We start from the raw sequence: 20,720 nt of genomic DNA, 5'->3' as shown, positions 1-20,720 counted from the left end.
TGCCCATAGCTGACAGCACCAGATTTAGTCTGTTTGAGGGCACACGGCGGGTTAGTCCATCCGGACCAGGAGCACGTGTTCCAGATTTCCAGCCAGAAACGTGCGGGAGGGGAGCCCAGCTTCCAACCGTCCCCGGGGTGCTGATAATTCCCCGTGAGAAGACGTGGGGTCTCGCGGGATCCACAGGGATGGAAAATCCCTCCCTATGACCCCTGCATGGTCCCAGGCACCGGTGGGAACTCGGCTTTGGTCTCTGCTCCCTGCTGTGGTTCCGACTCCAGTTTTGGAAATTTCATTTCCCGTTTCTCTGCATGTGTCCGTGGCCGCATATTTCAGCATACTGTGAGTGGCATCTTGGCTTTCAGATCAGACAAGGTCTCCAGTGGGTGCATCAACCAGCCAGCTGACTGCAGAGTCTGACCCCCGGATCCCATCACCTCATCAGGACGCAGCCCAGGCTCATCTCACCTGGACTGGAAACTCACAGTGACTCTTCACTCCTCTGCACGGGCATCAAACCCCCACAACCACCCTGGGGTTTGCAGCTCAGGACAAAATGCTTCACATGGGGAAACTGAGGCTCAGAGAGAGGATATTACCCCCCAAAGTTATGATGACAGTGGATGATCTAGGAATATTTTAGTGAAGATCTGTTTTCCTTCAAAATGTGACATGTACTCCATACAAGTGCCCCCTAAGTTTATAGGCAGGACCTCAGAATCGCTAGGAAAGCTTTGGCCCAGGAATGAGGGGCACTGAAGAAGCAGGAGGGACTCACAGGCATGTTCCCAGGAAAGGGGGGGGTGGACGATGACACAGGAAAATAGAAAAGTCCGTGAAGCCTGAGTTAGAAAGCCCACAGTGGGGCAAAGAGAGGGTTTGCATTTCCTTCCCCATTTCCCTGTATTTCTCCTCTGTGTGCATCACCTCGGTGATCCTGACCTGACCATGCAGAAATGTCCCAGTTGTGTCTGCACTGACATGAGACCTCAGAGGAGCCACAATCCTCATCCCCTGCAGCATCTCTAGGGCCTGGGGACCCCATGTGAGGTGAGGACCCCTGGGGATGGGCTGAGAATGAAGGAGGCCCCATAGGGGAGGTTCTGGGAGGGAAGGACGTGCCATGGTCTCCTCACCTGGATGGGGCATCTCAGGAAGCCTTGGGTGCACTTTCTGCACCACCACGGACACCACACTTGGGTCCTTGGTACGGGTTGTTCCCCTTCCTGTGGGGCTGCTGACGTACAACCCCATGATCAGCAGACCAGCCTCCGTGTGGACACACCCTGTGGGTCTGTCTGTCCTGCAGGCATTGAGGTTCCTCCCTCTGCAGAGCCAGATTCAAAGTGATGCCATGACCCCCATCCTCACGGCCCTGTTCCTCCTCGGTGAGATCTCAGGAGGGGAGGGGACCCCCTAGTCTGGGAGGGACACACCTCACAACCAGGCGCAGGGCAGCCAGAGACCCTAGGCACAGGAGGCTCATGGGGAGGAGGGGTTCTGCTCAGGTTTTGGGACAAACCTCTCACAGGGACTCTCTTGCAGGGCTGAGTGTGGGCCCCAGGACCCGAGCGCAGGCAGGTGAGTGTGTCCCCAGGGGTCCCGTCCCACCTCCTCCCTGGGGACAGGACTCACCCACCAGGCATCTGGGGATAGAGAACAGAAGTTCTGGGTGGATGGAGAGAGAATGCCTCTCCATTTGAGACATTGGAGATTTGGGGCTGAGCTGGGAACTGGGGGTGGGGAAGGTCTCGTGATCCATCCTCTGTTTCCTTCCAGGGACCCTCCCCACACCCTTCATCTGGGCTGAGCCAGGCCCTGTGGTCCCCTGGGGGACACCTGTGACCATCTGGTGTCAGGGGATCCTAGAGGCCCAGGAGTTCTATCTGGATAAAGAGGGACACTCAGTGACCCGGGACAGACAGCCCACACTGGAGCCTGGGGACAAGGCCAAGTTCTCCATCCCACACATGACAGATGTACATGCAGGACGGTATCACTGTCACTATCGAAGTCCCTCTGGCTTGTCAGAGAGCAGTGACCCCCTGGAGCTGGTGGTGACAGGTGCGAGCCCCTCAGGGTCCCAGCCCCAGGCTCTGCCCTCAGGGAGGGGTCTGCTCTCACGGAGTCTCCTTCTCACAGCCCTGTCCTGGGGACATTGTGGGGGGATCTGAGTCCTATTTAATGTCCCCTCTACCTCTCCTAGGATACCATGGCAAACCCAGTCTCTCAGCCCTGCCCAGCCCCGTCGTGACCTCAGGAGGGAAGGTGACCCTCCAGTGTGCCTCACGGATGGGATCCCACAGGTTTGTCTTGATGAAGGAAGGAGAACCCAGGCCCTCCTGGACCCTGGACTCCCAGAGACACACCAGTGAGCAGTTCCAGGCCCTGTTCCCTGTGGGCCCCGTGACCCCCAGGCTCAGGTGGATGTTCAGATGCTATGGCTATTACAACAACTCCCCACAGGTGTGGTCACAGCCCAGTGAGCCCCTCGAGCTCCTTGTCTCAGGTAAGAGAATCTGATTTTTCCCATCCATGTTTGAGGCATCAGTCAGGTTATATAGGCTCTGCTCCCAGGAAACCCCAGATGAGAGGTGGAGTGAGGGGCCCACGGGGATCTCACAGGTCAGAGACATAGAGAGTGAGAGACAGGGAGACCGGGGGTCAGGATGGAGAAGGGAGGTGTGGGGAGAACCACCCCTCCATCCATGGCTGGTCTTCTCCCAGGTGTGTCCAGGAAGCCCTCCCTCCTGACCCCGCAGGGCCCTGTTGTGTCCCCTGGACAGAGCCTGACCCTCCAGTGTCGCTCGGATGTCGGCTATGACAGGTTCGCTCTGCACAAGGAGGGCTCACGTGACCCCCCCCAGCCCCGAGGCCGGCAGCCCCAGGCTGGGCTCTCTGGGGCCGACTTCCCCCTGGGCCCAGTGAGCAGCTCCCTTGGGGGCCGGTACACCTGCTATGGTGGACACAACCTCTCCTCCGAGTGGTCGGCCCCCAGTGACCCCCTGGACATCCTGGTCACAGGTGAGGGGACACAGATTCAGTCAGGGCCCCAGTCTCTGCACAGGTCGTGCTTGGGGTGCCCCAGGGGGTGGTGCCCGGGACCAGGGGTGTGGGGTCCCCAGGGAGAGAGAGAGACGGGAAGGGGAAGGGGAGAGACTCAGAGGACAGACAGACTCAGTTGGGAACAGGGATGGACAGCCCCTCCCCCGCCTTCCTGTCTCTAGGACAGCTCCCCCCCACGCCCTCCCTCTCGGTGCAGCCGGGACCCACGGTGGCCTCAGGAGAGAACGTGACCCTGCTGTGTCAGTCCAGGCGCCGTGTGGACACTTTCCTTCTGTCCAAGGAGGGGGCGGCCGACGCCCCCCTGCGTCATAGATCAGAGTACCCAGCTGAGAAGTACCAGGCCGAATTCTCCATGAGTCCTGTGACCTCAGCCCAGGGGGGGACCTACAGGTGCTACGGCTCATATAGCACCTCACCCTACCTGCTGTCACAGCCCAGTGAGCCCCTGGAGCTGCTGGTCTCAGGTGAGGAACCTCTGACCCGTCCTTACTGAGTGCATCAGGGCAGGAAAACCCAAGACAGTGACAAATGAGGGGGCAGGGGAGTCCCACAGAGGAGGGTCCAGCCCAGGAGAGGGTGGATAATGCAGGGGATTCCACCCAGGCTCCCCCATCCTACAGTGTCAGCAGAGGTGAGGGGAACAGGGGCTGGAGGAGGGGTGGGTGAAGGAGGGTGATCCTGAGTAGACAGAGACCTCCACTCACCTCCTGATCCCTGTAAATCACAATCTGAACCGTGCTCCCATGCAACACCCCCACAGAGGGAAGACGCCAAGTGGGGGCATTGCTCTGCTGACCCTGTGGTCACCTGGGGCCTTCGTGCCACTGGTGCACAGCTGACACCAGGTGGGGGCGTGCAAGGCTCCCGGGAGTAACGTAGTCACTTGTTTGCTTTTTTAAATATTTTTACTTATTTGTCAATATTTAGTTTGTTCAGTTTAGATATTTATTATTATTTTTTTAATTTTTAAAATGTTTTATTTATTTCTGAGAGAGAGAGAGAGATAGACAGAGAGAGAGAGGAGAGAGACAGCATGAGCAAGGGAGGGTCAGAGAGAGAGGGAGACACAGAATCTGAAATAAGCTCCAGGCTCCCACTGTCAGCACAGAGCCTGTCGCGGGGCTTCAATCCATGAACAATGAAATCATGACCTGAGCCGAAGTCGGACGCCCAACTGACTGAGCCACCCAGGCGCCCCATTATTATGTTTTATTTTATATGTCTAAGGAAACTTTGTTTTTCAATGGATCCCTTTGATTTACTGATAATAATTACGCCCACCACAAGAAAATTGAAATCTCACTTCTTCATTTGCAGATTGTATGTCAATTCTGTTTGCATCAAATACCTCATAATATTGATGTCAATGTAAAATGTTAAGATGGGTTGAAGGTCATTATAAGGAAATATCTTCTTTTGTCTTCCAAATTATTTTTAGACAAAAAAAACCAGCAAAAATCTCTATTTTCTATATGTAGAATTACTAACTTATCCATTTCAGTTTATTTTTCTGTTATCAGGGCTTTATTAGTTAAAATTGATTTTTAAGGGGCGCCTGGGTGGCTTAGTCGGTTAAGCGTCCGACTTTCGCTTAGGTCATGATCTCGCGGTTTGTGGGTTCGAGCCCCGCATCGAGCTCTGTGCTGACTGCCAGCTCAGAGCCTGGGGCCTGTTTCAGTCTGTCACTCCCTCTCTCTCTGACCCTCCCCTGCTCACGCTGTCTCTCTCTCTCTCCTAGAAATAAATAAAATATTTAAAAAATTGATTTTTAAATAATGAATTAGGAACTTTTCTCCCTACAACTGGCCATCTGATGAACAATTCCATTTTCTCCTTGAATTTGGGCCATGGTGAGATTCACTGAAAGTCTCCTACTTTTGTATGACATCTATCATTCAAACACTCATATGACTTATGTCATTCATTCTCATGTCTAAATTGCAAATTTACTGTTACCTAAAATTTCTGCATGGAGATCTATACACAGAGTGACCTAAAATTAGTGTTGGGTTTTTAAAAATCATTTTTTCAATGCTAGGTCAAAGCAGTTGAAATAGAATTGCAGATCAACTAAATGTTTTGCTAAACCAATTTTTTAAAATATTTTTTATTTATTTCTAGGAGAGAGAGAGAGAGAGACAGCGTGAGCAGGGGAGGGTCAGAGACAGAGGGAGTCAGAGACTGAAACAGGTTCCAGGCTCTGAGCTGGCAGTCAGCACAGAGCCCGACGCGGGGCTCGAACCCACGAACCGCGAGATCATGACCTAAGCGAAAGTCGGACGCTTAACCGACTAAGCCACCCAGGCGCCCCTTGCTAAACCAATTTTTAAAAAATATTTTCAATGTTTATTTATTTTGAGACATAGGAAGACAGAGAATGGGAGGGGGTGGGACAGAGAGAGAGACACAAAATCTATTTTGTTTATTTATTTTTTGTGAGAGAGAGCCTGAGCGGGGGAGGGGCAGGGAGAGAGGGAGACACAGAATCCAAAGCAGGCTCCAAGCTCCGAACCCTCTGCAGCACAGAGCCTGCAGCAGCACTGAGCGCTATGTGGGGTTAAGTTCACGCAGCATGAGATCATGGCCTGAGCTGAAGCTGGATGCATAACCAACTGAGCCACCCAGGCACCCCTGCTCAACAGATTTTCTAACACCACTGATTTCCTCTCTTCCTTATGGTTTGGAGACCAGAACTGTGACATCCTTGGTTCTGGACATTTAGATGGAGAGGAAAGAGATTGTCTTTTAAGGTAAAAATCAAATAATTAGTCTTTTCTCCCTGAAATCTTACAGCAGTTCATCAAGACAGACAGACAGAGAGATACAAGGAAAAAGAAGAATGAGTAGGAGGAGGAGGAGGAAATGAAGAGGGAAGAGAAGAATGGTGATGATGATGGTGGTGGTGATGGTGGTGATGATCATGAATATGACTGTAGTGATTATGATAGTGGTCATGATGATGATGACAGGGGAGATGATGATGATTCCATCTTGGTGATGGGGATGATGGTGGGGATGATGGTGACAGTAATGATGACTGTGATAATAGTGATGGTGTTGATGATGGCAATGATGATGTGATGACTTTGGTGATGATGGTGATGGTGCTGAGGAGGATTAGGATGGTAATGGTGGTGGTGGTGATGGTAACAATGAAGGTAATGATAACAATGATGGTGAAGGTGGTGATGGTGCTGATGCTGATGGTAATGACGGGGATGGTAGTTATGGTGATGATTGTGGTGAAGATGGTGGTCATGGTGATGGTAGTGATGGTGATGATTATGATGGAGACTCCCTCATCCATCTGGTCATCCCTGGCCTGTGTTCCATGCACCAGACCCCACGTCCCAGCTCCTTGCTTTCCTTTGGACCCTCCAAAAAATACAGACATTGCAGGGCACCTGGGTGGCTCAGTCGGTTAAGGGCCTGACTTCAGCTGAGGTAATGATCTCACGGTTTGTGGGTTCAAGCCCCCCATCGGGCTCTGTGCTGACAGCTCAGAGCCTGGAGACTGCTTCAGATTATCTATCTCCCTCTCTCTCTGACCCTCTCTTGCTCATGCTGTGTGTGTGTCTCTCTCTCAGGAGTAAATAAAAATATTTTTTAAAAGGTACTTATTTAAAAAAAGAACACACAGACATTGCTTCATTCCTTACTGAAGAGCATGCTTAGATCTCTCTGGGGACATGCTCTTCCTATACCCTGTGAAACACCTTGTCTGGGTCATCGTGTGGTCCCCTCGGTCTCCTTCTCCCTTTTGAGATTCAGCTGAAATGTCACTTTTAAGTGCAGTCTTCTCTGTGAGACTGTCCAGAGATTACCTGTATGCATAGTCTCTCAAAGAATCACAATTTAAGGCAGAAATACAGATTAACATCTCACTAAATCGATAGCCCCATTTAGGAAATATGAATCTGCATGTGTGTTATGTGTCACACTGTAAGTACACCTCCTGTATGCAGAATGCTTTAATGAGAGAACATATGGACGAGGAATTGGTAGCTGAAGGTTGAAACGCTGACCTGCAGGAAGGGAGATGGAGGAGATGGAGAGAAAGGGAATCTGCCCCCAGTTTCAAACCCTCTGCACTCTTGAAATTCAGGTTCCCACGAACACTAATCCCTCATCCATGGATGCTCCATCCTCAGTTGTTGAATAACTACTAGCTCCCACACCTGCAAGGTAGCTTGCATGCTCCTGTGCCCAGAACAAACAAGAGAATGCAGGGGGTCCATTTCTTCTGGTGTGAGAAACCACTCCTCTCGATAAATCTGAGCCTCTGGGCCAAAGCAGAACACTTCTCCAAAGGGTCAGAATTCACAAAAGACGTGGAAACAGAAAGAATCCAATGAGAACAGAAGGGATGCTTCTACAGCAGACAAACGGTCCATTAGGGACTGCATGATATTTATCTCATGAGAAGTGTGGAGGTACGAGAACACACAGCCCAGGCGACAAGTTTGAGTCCAATTGGATCCTCATCGTTCTCCACTATTTTTTGGTTCTCAGAAACAGCTGACATCAGCCCAGCACAAAACAAGTCGGGCCACAACACTGGTGAGTAGGAGAAATTCTGTGAGGAGACTGGCATAGAGGGTGAAGTCCTGTCAGGAGGAGGTGCGGGCCCTGGACAGACATCTAGGCCCTGGGCTGATTTGGGTCTCCCCTAACCTCAGTGACGTTTCTGTCCCCACAACTAGCCTCCCATCCCAACGATTACACAGTGGGCAATCTCATCCGCATGGGCATGGCTGGCTTGATCCTGCTGGTCCTCGGGATTCTGCTATTTCAGGATCACTCCAGTCAGAGAGGAATCCAAGATACAGCCAGGGGGTAAACTCAAGAGAGAACAATGCAACAATGGCAGAGTTAGGGAATTACATCTTGTGTGACCACAAGGTTCTGGAAAAGCATGGGCAGACTGTGCTGTGTCAACGGTCTGCAATCCATTGTGAGGAAGAGACGGCATGGCTCATATGCAGAGACAATGTCTGCACTCTTCTACCATTAAACTCTGGATGTTCCTTCCCAACCATCGTTGAGTTGTCCTGACTGGTTCCTGTCTTTCAGCATTTCACTGAATCTGGTTTATATCCCACATAACAGATGTGATTCCACCCCTCCATACACTGTCATGCTCTGGTGCAAATAATGTGTCAAGTAAAACATTTTCCATGATGTACATGAAGAGGTTTCCATCCCGTCAGTCCAGATACTGCAAGTTGTTTTAATCAATCGTAAATTAACACAGACACAGCCTGAGGACGCCTGAGTGGCTCAGTCAGCTAAGCATCCCACAACGTCTCAGCTCATGATCTCTCAGTTCCTGAGTTCCAGCCCCACATTGGGCTCTCTGCTGTCAGTGTGGAAACTGCTTTACATCCTCTGTCTCCCTCTCTATGCCCCTCCCCTGCTCGTGCGCACTCTCTCTATCCTTCTCTGTTTCTATCTCAAAAATAAATAAATATTAAATCAACACTATTTTTATAAAAAGATGCGGCCTGAAACATAAATCCACACGATTTCTGTGCATCCAACAACTTCTGTGCATCAAAGGCCGTCACTTCCATCAGAAGGTGTGTACTGCTTCAAAGAATCCCACTGTGCAAAATGCTGGTTCAGGCCATTGGTGGTGTCTCTGGTGTATCTTCTCCCTTCGTAGGCAGCTCCCAAGTGCCACAGTGAGGTCCATGATGGGAGCCATGTGCAGAACTGATATTAAAAAACAGGACCAGTTAACACAGAGCTCTTTTAATGCCACTCTCCTAGCCCCAGAGTATATCCGTTTTTCCCTGAATTTTATGTGTGACGAGTATTTCTACTTCTCTTTGTGGCAATGTTTCAGCAAAGTCAGAAAAACAAAGTTCCAACACATCCAGATGAGATGCAAAGAGAAAAAGTGTAATATCAACTGTGGGAGAGGGACGTGAGCACACTACCTAATACATCACTTGTAGGATGCAAGTCACATGAAATTCAGAGACGGGATTATACTTCTCTACTTACGGCGAGAGACACACTACTGTGATCTCTAAATATAAACTTTAGAGATTATGTATACATGCATACCAGGACCCATTCACAAGAACACTGAAAAGAGTTATTCTTATTAAATAAGAATCACTATCAGATGACATGAACAAACAAAGAAATGGGAAACACACAAAACCCTAGGTTTATGTAGGGTGTATGCAATGATATATTCCATGTCTATAAACATAAACCAAGAAATTGGAAATGACCATGTATATTTATGTTCAAAGAAGACAGTGAAAATGTAAGATGATAAAAACCATGTGTTTATGATTATTTTATTCAACTAAAGTTAAAAAAAAAATCATGTGAGGAGTATGGGTGGCTGAGTGCCTTGAGTGTCCTACTTCGGCTCAGGTCATGATCTCAGGCTTTGAGGGCTTGAGCCCCCTGTCGGGCTGTGTACTGACAGTTCAGAGCCTGGAGCCTGCTTCAGATTCTGTGTCTCCCTTTGTCTCTGCTCTGCCCCTGGTCAGCTCTGTATCTCTCTCTCTCTCTCTCTCTCTCGCTCTCGCTCTCGCTCTTGCTCTCTCTCTCGCTCTCGCACTCTCAAGAATAAACATACGAACTTTTAATAAAACTCAGAAAAATAAAAATAAAAGACATCATGTACTATTAGGAATATGTGCTAAGGGAAACCTTACAAATAAAAGAAAACATTTTAATGAAATCCATGACGGTGGTTACAAATAAGGTCATATTGGATGTTTTTGTTCAAAATAGAACCACAGAACCTGCTGGCCCATGGGCATGTGTGGGTCCCTTGCATGCGGTGACTCACAAGTCTACTTGTCACCACTGGTAGACAGTTCATCTCTGTCTTCCAAACAAGCTAGTGAGGGCACGTTAACGTCCAGGGGGTGAAAGTCACACCCAGCAGTCGGACTAACGCCAACAAAGTGATGTCAGTGTCTGATGGCAAACACGTCACGTACTTTTTTGTTTTTTCTCAAAACATGATCTCCACGGCCTCATCAGCTCCATCTGAGTCCACGTAGACAATGAGCCACCTTCCAAGTGAAAAACTGTGGCCTCTGTCAAAACACTTTGGCTGATACCAGACAATATGCAGTTCAGAATTTAAAGTCGATTTGTGTCAGTTTCTGAACATGTCATGAACCAAGAATATCCACTGGATGGAGCCCACTGGATGGGGCTTGGGGATTATTTCAGGGAGAAGGTTCAACCCCATCAGATAGTGGGGTTAGAGCCCACAAGTTCGGTTGCGCATCACACACTCAGGGGGTCTGGTCTTCGCTTGGATCCCATGGAGGGGAAACAGATCAAGGTCCTTAGACAGGGGCAGCTCCCCTTTCCTACAGAACACCTGAATCAGAGGCTCTCACGTGCCATGGTCTGAGAATCTGTTCTGTGTGATTCCGTCTGACCCCTCATCTGCATTGAGCCAGACACACTAGTGAGCCCCACACAGTATTTCCTGGAAGGGAGGTGCTGCGCTGTAGGGAGATCAGCCCACATCTGATTCTATGACAACGGAGTCCCTGTGGCACTCAGAAGCCACGATATCTTTCAATACGGACCTTTCCACTCTTTCTTTTTCCTGGAATTCCCAACACTCCCGTCCACTTCAGCTGAGACTTGTCCACATCTCTCAGCTCTATCCTCACAGCTCACGTCCTCCCGGCTGCCACCCCATGATGCCCAGACTAGTTCTCATCCTCGGTGACATCATCTCCAACCTCCAAGGACTTACTGCACATACCACACATCATAGTGGCCAAGTGCATGTCTTTTGTCATTATTTATTTGACACTCATCACATTCTGAAGACTAGTAGTGATCAGAGACCAGGATCCATGTGAATTCAGCACGCAGATTCGTTTTCCTGCCTACCCGATTGTATGAAATATAGTTGGCTTTTGAATATATTCCTTGCCAGGATGGATGGATTCAGGATTGATTATAAATGTAATAAAGAGAAGACTTTACCTCTACACCAACACACACAGCAGTAAATCAACCCAGGACCCTCTCTGGCTGCCTTTCCTCATTTAATTTCGGTACATTTTGTCCTTTTCTCATGCCCAGCACAAAGATTTCCTGTTTTGCACACCACTTACTTGATACTTAGCAAAAAGGTAGCAAACTGCACACACAGGCACCACACACACTGAGTTATAACCACATGTGTGCTTCGCGAGCACATCTGAACAGAGCAGACTCTTCCCAAACCTCCAAGGCCATGAAAACAACCAAGAACTCTCCCCAAACCTCCAAGGCCATGAAAACAACCAAGAACTCTCGCTGTCTCTCCCGACTCAACTGTGAATGTATTGAAGGTGTTCATTACAGTGATTATGTGAGCAGCTCGCAAGAACCCAAACACCACATAGAATTGGGATCAGCCCATCACGCAGTGGTCAGGTTAAGGTCAGAGTGTTACCACTGCTGATTCTCAACCCCATCCTCCTACAGAATAGGAATCCCCAGTGCCTGGTGCCATGACTGGTTGTGGTAATGACTCATTAACCAATTCTTTGGCAGGAAGGTGGAAGGAAGGAACTTCGCATTTACGGGACTCAGGAAAGGGAAGTGTCTCACCCAGATCTCACAGCCTCTGTAAGAGGCACAGGCAGAACCAGAACTGAAGTTGGACCGGCCCCCAGTCCCGGCCCTCCCTCCACCTCCTCGTGTCCCAGAGCAGAGTCCCTCTCTGGACTGGGCTTGGTGGGAAGGAGGCAGGGTGTGTGGGGTCTGGTGAGACTCACATCTGGTCTGAAAGGTCACGGGGCCTCTGCTGTTGGGCCGCCCTTCAGGGAGAGCACAGCGAGGCCCTGGATGGGATGGGAGGCCCCTCATGAGGAACCCATGTTGTGGACCACAGAACCTGGGTCATATTACACCCCGTGCTTGTGTCTGTCGTACAAGCTTTGTTGACTTTTAAGCTGTCTGCACTGTTGGAACCGTGGGAGGCAGCATCAGGACTGCAACCCTCATTGCCCTTCTGTTCTTCGGTGAGCTTTCTGGACAAGAGGAGGGATAGGGTCGCCCTCTCTCCTGCGCCCAGGCCCTGGTCCCTGAGAGGCCCCAGGACAAGGGAGACACATTGGGGGTAGGTCAGGGGAAAGAATGTGTTCAGCCCCATATTGGCCCCAGTGGTGAGTGGACCTGACCAGGCCTTGAGCAGCTACATGGGAGGGGCGGGGGAGACACTCTCACAGGGAACTCTCTTCCAGGGCTGTGTCGGGACCCGTGGGGCCAGATACAGACAGGTGAGTGGTCCTCAGACTTCTTGTTTGCACCCAATAACCCGCTGGTCAGCTGGGGGGCACAGAGGGTCTGGGCTGATGGTGACCAGTCTGGGAGGGGAATTGGGGTGACACGTGGGAAACAGGGGAGAAAGACAGATACCCTCGCAATTCTGCATCTGATTCCTTTCCAGGGTCCCTCCCCAAACCCTCCATCAAGGCTGACCCCAGCCTCAACGTCACCAGGGGGAGACTTGTGACCATCTGGTGTCAGGCGCCTCTGCAGGCTGATGCATTCTATCTGTATAGAGACAGGGTCTCACAACCCATGTCCATGGAGATATCACAGGATTCCAGCAACAAGGCCAGTTTCTCCCTTGAACTCATGACCTCCATGATGCACGGCGATACCAGTGTCAGTATCACAGCCAGAACGGTGGTCAGAGCAGAGTGACCTACTGCCCTGGTGGTTACAGGTAAGGCAGGAGCTGTCCCCACCCCCCCGGGGCCCCTCCTCCAGGTGGAGGGAACAGAGTGTGGCCTGAAAGAGTCTCTTGCTCACAGTCCACACTGGGGTACAGGGAGCGATGACTACCACTCCTTTTCCCTCAGGAGTGTACCCAGCACCCTGCCTCTCCGCACCCCCACGCCCTGTGGTGACCTCAGGAGGGAACGTGTCTCTCTCCTGTAGCTCACAGCATCCATGGCAGACCTTCCGTCTGCTGAAGGAGGGGGGAGCTGACTCACCCCGATTGGTGGAATTGAAGTTCCCTCATGAGATGAGGCAGGCGCTCTTCCCTGTGGGCCCTGTGAGCCCCTCCCACGGGGGGGGGCTACAGGTGCTATGTTTCTCCAGCTTCCTACCCGCACACGTGGTCACTCCCCAGTGAGCCCCTGCACCTTCAGTCACAGGTGAGGGGGCCCCACCCTGCCCCATCTATTTCCTGGGCACAAATGACTGACCTAAGCCGTTTGCCATTTGCCCCTCCTAATTAGATAAAGGGGAGACGCTGGAGATGCTCCCTCCCTCCAGGGGACGAGATTGGCACTCGCTAGTTTCAGGGACTCTCTGCAGATGAGAGAAGGGATTACTTATGCACTCCTATGTCTCCTCAAACACAGGCTCTCGTGTTGAGTCTCAGGATTAGATGATACTTTTTTTAATGTTTTTTTAAAATTTATTTCTAGGAGAGAGAGAGAGAGACAGCGTGAGCAGGGGAGGGTCAGAGAGAGAGGGATACACAGAATCTGAAACAGGCTCCAGGCTCTGAGCTGGCAGTCAGCACAGAGCCCGACACGCAGGACTCGAACCCACGAACCGCGAGATCATGACCTAAGCGAAAGTCGGACGCTTAACCGACTAAGCCACCCAGGCGCTAGATGATACTCTTACACCATCACGAAACAAGCCAGACTCCAAGAGGGATGAGTGAGGAGAAACTCTCAGTAATGGGGCTGACTCACAGGGTCACATCCTGTGAATCATTGCAGATGTCTGCAGTGCGCATACAGGGACCTCAGGGTGATTTCCATCGGTCCTGACCACTACAATCTCTTTGTCCACAATCTCTAGCCTCAAGCAGCCATGACACAGTGGAGAATCTCATCCAGATGAGCATGTCTGCCTTGATCTTGATGCTTCACGGGGTGCTGCTCACTCAAGCTCTGCACAAAGACCCAAGTAGCAGCCACAGGATACATGTGAGAGAGAAGACCAACCATCCAGCGATTCAGAACTTGGGAAATAAAACTGATGACACCAAGAGGATCGGGGAAAAAAATCTTGGGACTAGCTGGGGAAATTCTGCTGAGACTACTCAGGGTGTACGCATGGGCTGGTTGCAGGAAAGCGGGTTGGTGCTGTAGCAGCTCTTTCGAAATTAAAGTATCATCATTTCACTCCCCACCACTTCCCCTTTCTGGCTTTCCTTCACTTGTTGTTAGCTGACCTCCTTCTGTTCTAAACCTTATGACATGAGACTGCATCCCCCATGGCAGGTTTGGGTCCACCATCATGCTCTGGTCCACGTTCATGAAATACATTTTTCTCTATTTTATTTGCCACAGTCTCCGGTGTATGTATCGCTTCACTCAGAACACAGATGCTTTTCAAATAACTGAATAAACAGATGCCTGTCAAGTCCAGTTTTGATTAGATACATTGAAAATCATTGAGTAAAACACTATCTAGTCCCATCAAGCATTCCTACTTCATCACATAATAAACGGCGTCGATTTCTGGAAATATCTTCACTTGGTATGAACAGAATGGTATTTGGAGAGGGAGCCAGATAGTGTATTGATGCACTCGGTTAAAAAAAAATACTATTGTTTCCAAAGTCCTGATTTGTCACATTTATTGATTTCCTTGGTGAAAATACTGCAAGGCCATCTTCAAGATGCCTGTGTGAATTTACTAAATGCACAGTTAGAAAGTAATAATTAGAGCCATCATTCCCAAGTGAATATGAGCCAACTACAACAAACATATTGGTAACACAACATACCTATAGACAACACCCACCTATATGCACGTGTGTTTCATTCTATTATAAAGGTAATAATCGCTTCCACCCAGTGTCAGTCTACAGTATTAGTAAAACTTTGATGCCCAAATCGGAGTACATTCACATTACAGACAAAAGACGAAAAGACGGCAAAAACTCAGCTGCAGGTCCTCATATTGTGTAGTTAGAATCCCACTACATTCCTGGGAGTTGTATAAATGTCTTCGATCAGTATGAGGAGTAGAAAGCAATCATCACGTAAATGGAAGACACATACAGTTGGGGCCCATAGCTACCTACTCTAGACCAAAACGTGGGCAGGTCATGAGGGAGTTAAGATGGGAGAGCAGTATGGAGCCCCCGAGCTTCTCTCATCCTTGTAACACAGCTAGATCAGCACCAAACCTTTTTTGAACACCTAGGAAATTAATCCGAGGATTAACGCAATAATTTACATAACTTGAGCCACAGAAATTGTTGCTTACAGGGTGCAGAGCAGTGAGTTGGGGGAGAGAAAAGCTGTGGAGGGTAGGGGCCCATTTTCGCAGAGAGAGACCATAGAGAGAAAGAGAAAGGGGAGAGTGCGGCATATCAGGATTGTGCCAGAAAAGAACTCTCTCCCAAAAGTAGCTGGAGAGAAAGAGAGTGAAAGAGTAAAAACTCTTACAGGGACTGAACAAAATACCTGTTCCCCAAAACCACTGACGGGAAGAAAGGAGAGAGTTTCAATACCACCAGGATTTTATAAACAGTGGAGGATAAAGTCTGAAGGTTCACAGCTCAGTGCCTGGCGCTGCTCAGGTGAGGACATAGGATGAACCCCCAGGAGCAGACAGCATGGACTGAGGGTTCCGGGTGCCACACGGGAAGAAGTGGTTCCCTTGCTTGGAGTGCATTTGATAGACCCCAGATGTCCTCCCTACAGACAAAGGTCTCAGAGGACCCCAAAGAACAGCCACATTTGCTGGTATGGGGACAAAGACATCAGTGTGTGAAACCTGGTTCCGGCTATATTGTGATTTGCCATAATCTCTGAACCTCTGCCACTTCGTGATCACACAAATGTTTCCTGGGACAAGTTGGCACCCAGCTACTGCTCAGCAAGACGTTCCCCCAGAGAGTTGGCGCGGGTCCAAGTCATGGGGGTCTCCAAAGTGTGGGCTTTTGAAACACCACACCATCTGAGATAAAACTCTGGAGGGAGGCGCCACCTGGCAGGTAGACGGCTTGGACAGGGTAGAGGCAGGGAGTGGATGGAGGCCTGAGCCAAAGGAAGGATGCTTGATTGGGGGTCAGTGAGAGCGGGAAGTTCTATTGGGACTTGGGAGCTGCCTGAAGCTTTTTTCACCTCTACTGCACACTGTCATGTGCTCATGCACAGTGATCCCCCCAAGAAGCTAAGTTGTGCCACCGAGTGGGGGATGGAGCTGATACAGGAAGCCCCACCAACTGCACCCTCCAGGCACATCCTCCAGAAGACCAGCACATCCCTCCACCTGCCTGGTGTATGGACTTTACTGTGCTTCAATTTCAGCTCTAGGAGAAACTAGATGGAACTTCTTTCGGGTTTCATTGTCTTTGCTGGCTCCTTTACTTATTTGCTTTCTTTGTTTCTGTTTTTGCTTGACTTGTTTCCTTTTTTCTTTCTTTTCTTTCTCTTTTCTGGATACAGAATGAGCAGATCTTTTTTTTTTTTTATCTTCTTAAAATTTTAATGTGATTTTTCATGTTTTAAAATTTTTATTCCATTTTATTTACTTTATTTCATTCGATTATATACTTTTTTGAATTGTTAAAGTTCCTTAACTTTTTTTTCTTTCCTTCCTATTTTTCTCTATCCTATCAAGTTTCCTTCAACAAACAGACCCAAACACACCTAAGATCTACTGTCCTTTATTTTATATTCGTATTGGTTTTAAATTTTTTAAATATTTTCTTCCTCCAAAATGATGAGAAAAAGGAATTCACCACAAAAGATAGAACAGGAAGAAATGACACAGGTTTAATCAACACAGGTATAAGTAAGATGTCTGAACTAGAATTTAGAAATACAATAATAAGAATACTAGTTGGGCTTGAAAAAAGCATAGAAGACACCAGAGAATCCCTGTCTGTGGAGAGAAAGGAAATAAAATCTAGTCAGGCCAAATTAAAAATTCTATTACTGAGATGAAATTTTGAATAGATGCCATGATGGCAAGGATGGAAGCAGCACAGAAGCGAATCAGCAATACAGAGGATAAAATTATCCAAAATAATGAAGCAGAATAAAAGGAGGGAAACAAAGGCAAAAGATCACAATACAAGATATAGAGAACTCAGTGACTTATTGAAAAGGAATAATATCCTAATCATAGGAGTCCAAGAAGATGAAGAGAGAGAAAAAGGGGCAGGAGGTTATGAGAGAAAATTATAGTGGAAATCTCTCCTAAGCTGGAGAAGGACACAGACATCAAAATCCATGAAGCACATGAAAATCCCATTAGATTCAACAAAACCAACCATCACCAAGGCGCATTATAGTCAAATTCACAAAATACACAGAGAAGGAAAGAATTATAAAAGCAGCAATGGGGAAGAAAAAGTCCTTAACCTACAAGGGAAGACAGACGGGGTCACAGCAGATATGTCCACAGAAACTTGGCAAGCCAGAATGGAGTGGCAGGATATATTCATTGTGCTGCATCAGACAAATACACTGCCAAAAAATTCTTTATCCAACAAGCCTGTCATTCAAAATAGGAGAGGTAAAGACTTTCCCAGACAAAGAAAAACTAAAGGAGTTCATGAGCACTAAGCCAGCCCTGCAAGAAATTTTAAGGGGGACTCTCTGACTGGAGAAAAGACAAAACAAAACAAAAGACACCAAGCCAACAAAGAATAGAAAGGGCTAGAGAACATCACCAAAAACACCAACGCTACAGGCAACACAATGACACTAAATTCATCTTTCCATAATCACTCTCAATGTAAATGGACTAAATGCTCTAATCAAAAGATATAGGATGGGGTGCCTGGGAGGTTCAGTCGGTTAAGCATCTAACTCTTGGTTTCCGCTCAGGTCATGATCTCACAGTTCCTGAGTTCAAGCCTCTCATCAGGCTCTGCACTGACAGGGAGGAGCTCGCTTGGGATTCTCTCTCTTCCCCTCCCCCTTCTGCCTCTCCCCGCTTCTCTCTCTCTCTGTCTCTCTGTTTCTCTCAAAATATATAAATAAACATTATAAAAAGATATAGGGGATCTGAGTGGATAAGAATACAAGACCCATCTATATGTTGCCTACAAGAGAGTAATTTTAGGCCTGAGGACACCTGCAGATTGAAAATGAGGGGATGGACAGCAATAGCACTGCTAGGAATTTACCCAAGGGATACAGGAGTGCTGATGCACAGGAGCACATGTACCCCAATGTTCATAGCAGCACTCTCAACAATAGCCAAAACACGGAAAGAGCCTAAGTGTCCATCAACAGACAAATGGATCAAGAAGATGTGGTTTGGGGCGCCTGGGTGGCTTAGTCGGTTAAGCGTCCGACTTTTGCTTAGGTCATGATCTCCCGGTTCGTGGGTTCGAGCCCCGCGTCGGGCTCTGTGCTGACTGCCAGCTGAGAGCCTGGAACCTGTTTCAGAGTCTGTGACTCCCTGTCTCTTTGACCCTCCCTTGCTCACGCTGCCTCTCTCTCTCCTAGAAATAAATTAAAAATATTAAAAAAAAGAAGAAGAAGAAGATGTGGTTTATCTATACGATGGGATACTACATGGCAATGAGAAAAAAATGAAATCTGGCCATGTGTAGCAACATGGATGGACCTTGAGGGTGTTATGCTGAGTGAAATAAGTCAGGCAGAGAAGGACAAATATCACATGTTTGCACGTATAGGAGGATTAGGAGGAACGTAACGGAGGACCAAGGGGGAGAAGAAGGGGGGAAATAGTGGGGGAGAGGGAGAGAGGCAAACCATGAGAGACTCTTGAATGCTGAGAACAAACTGAGGACTGATGGGTGTGGGGAGGAGGGTGGAGATGGGCATGGAGGAGGGCACTTGTGGGGATGAGTACTGGGTGTTATATGGAAACCAACTTGACAATAAACGATTTGTAAAAAATAAAAATTTAAAATGTAAATTAAAAATTAAAAAAAAAAAGAAAATGAAGGGATGGAGAACCATCTATCATGCTCATGAGTAGTCATACTTATATCAGACAAACTAGATTTTAAAATAAAGACTCTAACAAGAAATGAAGAAAGGCATTATACGGTGATTGAGGGGTCTATCCACCAAGAAGATCTAACAATGTAAATATTGATGCCCCCAACTTGAGAGCCCCAAATATATAAATCAATTAATCATAAACATAGAGAAACTCATGGATAATAACACCATAATAGCAGGAGACTTTAACATCCCACTTACAGAAATTGACAGATCATCTAAGCAGATAATCAACAAGGAAACAATGGCTTTGAATGACACACTGGAACAAATAGACTTAACAGATATATTCAGAACATTTCATCCCAAAGCAGCAGAATACACATTCTTTCCGGGTGCATGTGGCACATTCTCCAGAATAGGTCATATACTGGGTCACAAATCAGCTCTCAACAAGTACAAAAAGATCAAGATCATACCTTGCATATTTTCAGACCACAGCGCTAGGAAACTCAAAATCATCCACAAAAAAAAAGTTAGGGAGACCATGAATACTTGGAGATTAAAGAACATCCTACTAAAGAATGAATGGGTTAACCAAGAAACTAAAGAGGAAATGTAAAAGTACATGGGAGTCAATGAAAATGAAAACACAACAGTCCAAACCTCTAGGCAGGGCACCTGGGTGGCTCAGTTGGTTAAGTGTCCGGCTCAAGTCATGATTTCACGGTTATGAGTCTGAGCTCCAAATCAGGCTCTGTGCTGACAGCTCCAAACCTGGAGACCGCTTTGGATTCTATATCTCCCTTCTCTCTCTGCCCCTCCACTGCTCATGCTCTTTCTGTCTCTCAAATATAAATAAACATTGAAAAAAAAAAAAAAAGCATGTGCATGAGGTGATTCAGTTACATAAACTTCAAAAGAGACATTTATTATGTAGGTTTTCATTTCCTTTGGATACTTACTCAGAATTGAGCGCATTGAAACACCCCGCAGTTCCATTTTTAACTTTTTGAGGAAACTTCATGCTGTTTTCCATAGTGGCTCCACCAATTTATATTCTCCCCAGCAATGTACAAGACTTTCTTTTCTCCACGTCCTCACCAGCATAGTTGTCCCTTCTGCTTTTGATAATAGCCACTCAGACAGGTTTGAGGTGATACCTCATGGGCGGGGGGGAGGGTTGATTTGCATTTCTCTGGTGAGTAGTAATGTCCACTGTGTTACTGACGTTTCTCGAGTGGACTCCACAGCTCCTTCAGAGCTTCTTACGTTCATGGGTAGCTGTCGATCTTTCTTGGGTTCAGAGTCCAGGGCCTCCACATCACCATTTCTGTGACATTGCTCTGTGCCTCTATCGTTTACATTTTATAAATCTTCTTTTCATCCACAGAATCTTACAAATGTTTCATTGAGTTTCGAATTATGGATTGACTTATGCCTCCATAGTTCAAGGATGTGTGGTTAGATCAATTTTAGTTTATCCATGCTGTATCTTGCACGTGAATGAATTCTTTCAATTGAGAAAATAATTGTTCTTTAAGAAAAGATTTTTTTTTTTTATTTCTAGGAGAGAGAGAGAGACAGCGTAAGCAGGGGAGGGTCAGAGAGAGGGAGATACAGACTCTGAAATAGGCTCCAAGCTCTGAGCTGGCAGTCAGCACAGAGCCCGACTCGGGGCCCGAACCCATGAGCCGCAAGATCATGACCTAAGCGAAAGTCGGACGCTTAACCGACTAAGCCACCCAG

General features: G+C 47.9%; 1 protein-coding gene across 1 annotated transcript in view; it reads left to right on the top strand.

Annotated features, from left to right (window-relative positions):
* Positions 1–1,293: 1,293 nt before the first annotated feature.
* The window catches only part of LOC120239669 (leukocyte immunoglobulin-like receptor subfamily B member 3), a 29,950-nt gene continuing 10,523 nt past the window's right edge, over positions 1,294–20,720 (top strand). Inside the window, 9 exon segments of the mRNA XM_039244084.1 lie at positions 1,294–1,388; positions 1,546–1,581; positions 1,780–2,064; positions 2,207–2,509; positions 2,728–3,024; positions 3,192–3,530; positions 7,579–7,626; positions 12,300–12,335; positions 12,506–12,761. Of these exon segments, the coding sequence (XP_039100015.1) occupies positions 1,355–1,388; positions 1,546–1,581; positions 1,780–2,064; positions 2,207–2,509; positions 2,728–3,024; positions 3,192–3,530; positions 7,579–7,626; positions 12,300–12,335; positions 12,506–12,761 (1,634 nt within the window). The 5' untranslated portion in view covers positions 1,294–1,354.

The sequence above is a fragment of the Hyaena hyaena genome, unplaced genomic scaffold, assembly GCF_003009895.1.
Source record: "Hyaena hyaena isolate Hyena2069 unplaced genomic scaffold, ASM300989v1 scaffold_235, whole genome shotgun sequence".
Lineage (NCBI taxonomy): Eukaryota > Metazoa > Chordata > Mammalia > Carnivora > Hyaenidae > Hyaena > Hyaena hyaena.
The sequence above is the reverse complement of the archived record's forward strand: the minus strand, read 5'-3'. Positions and strand labels throughout refer to the sequence as shown.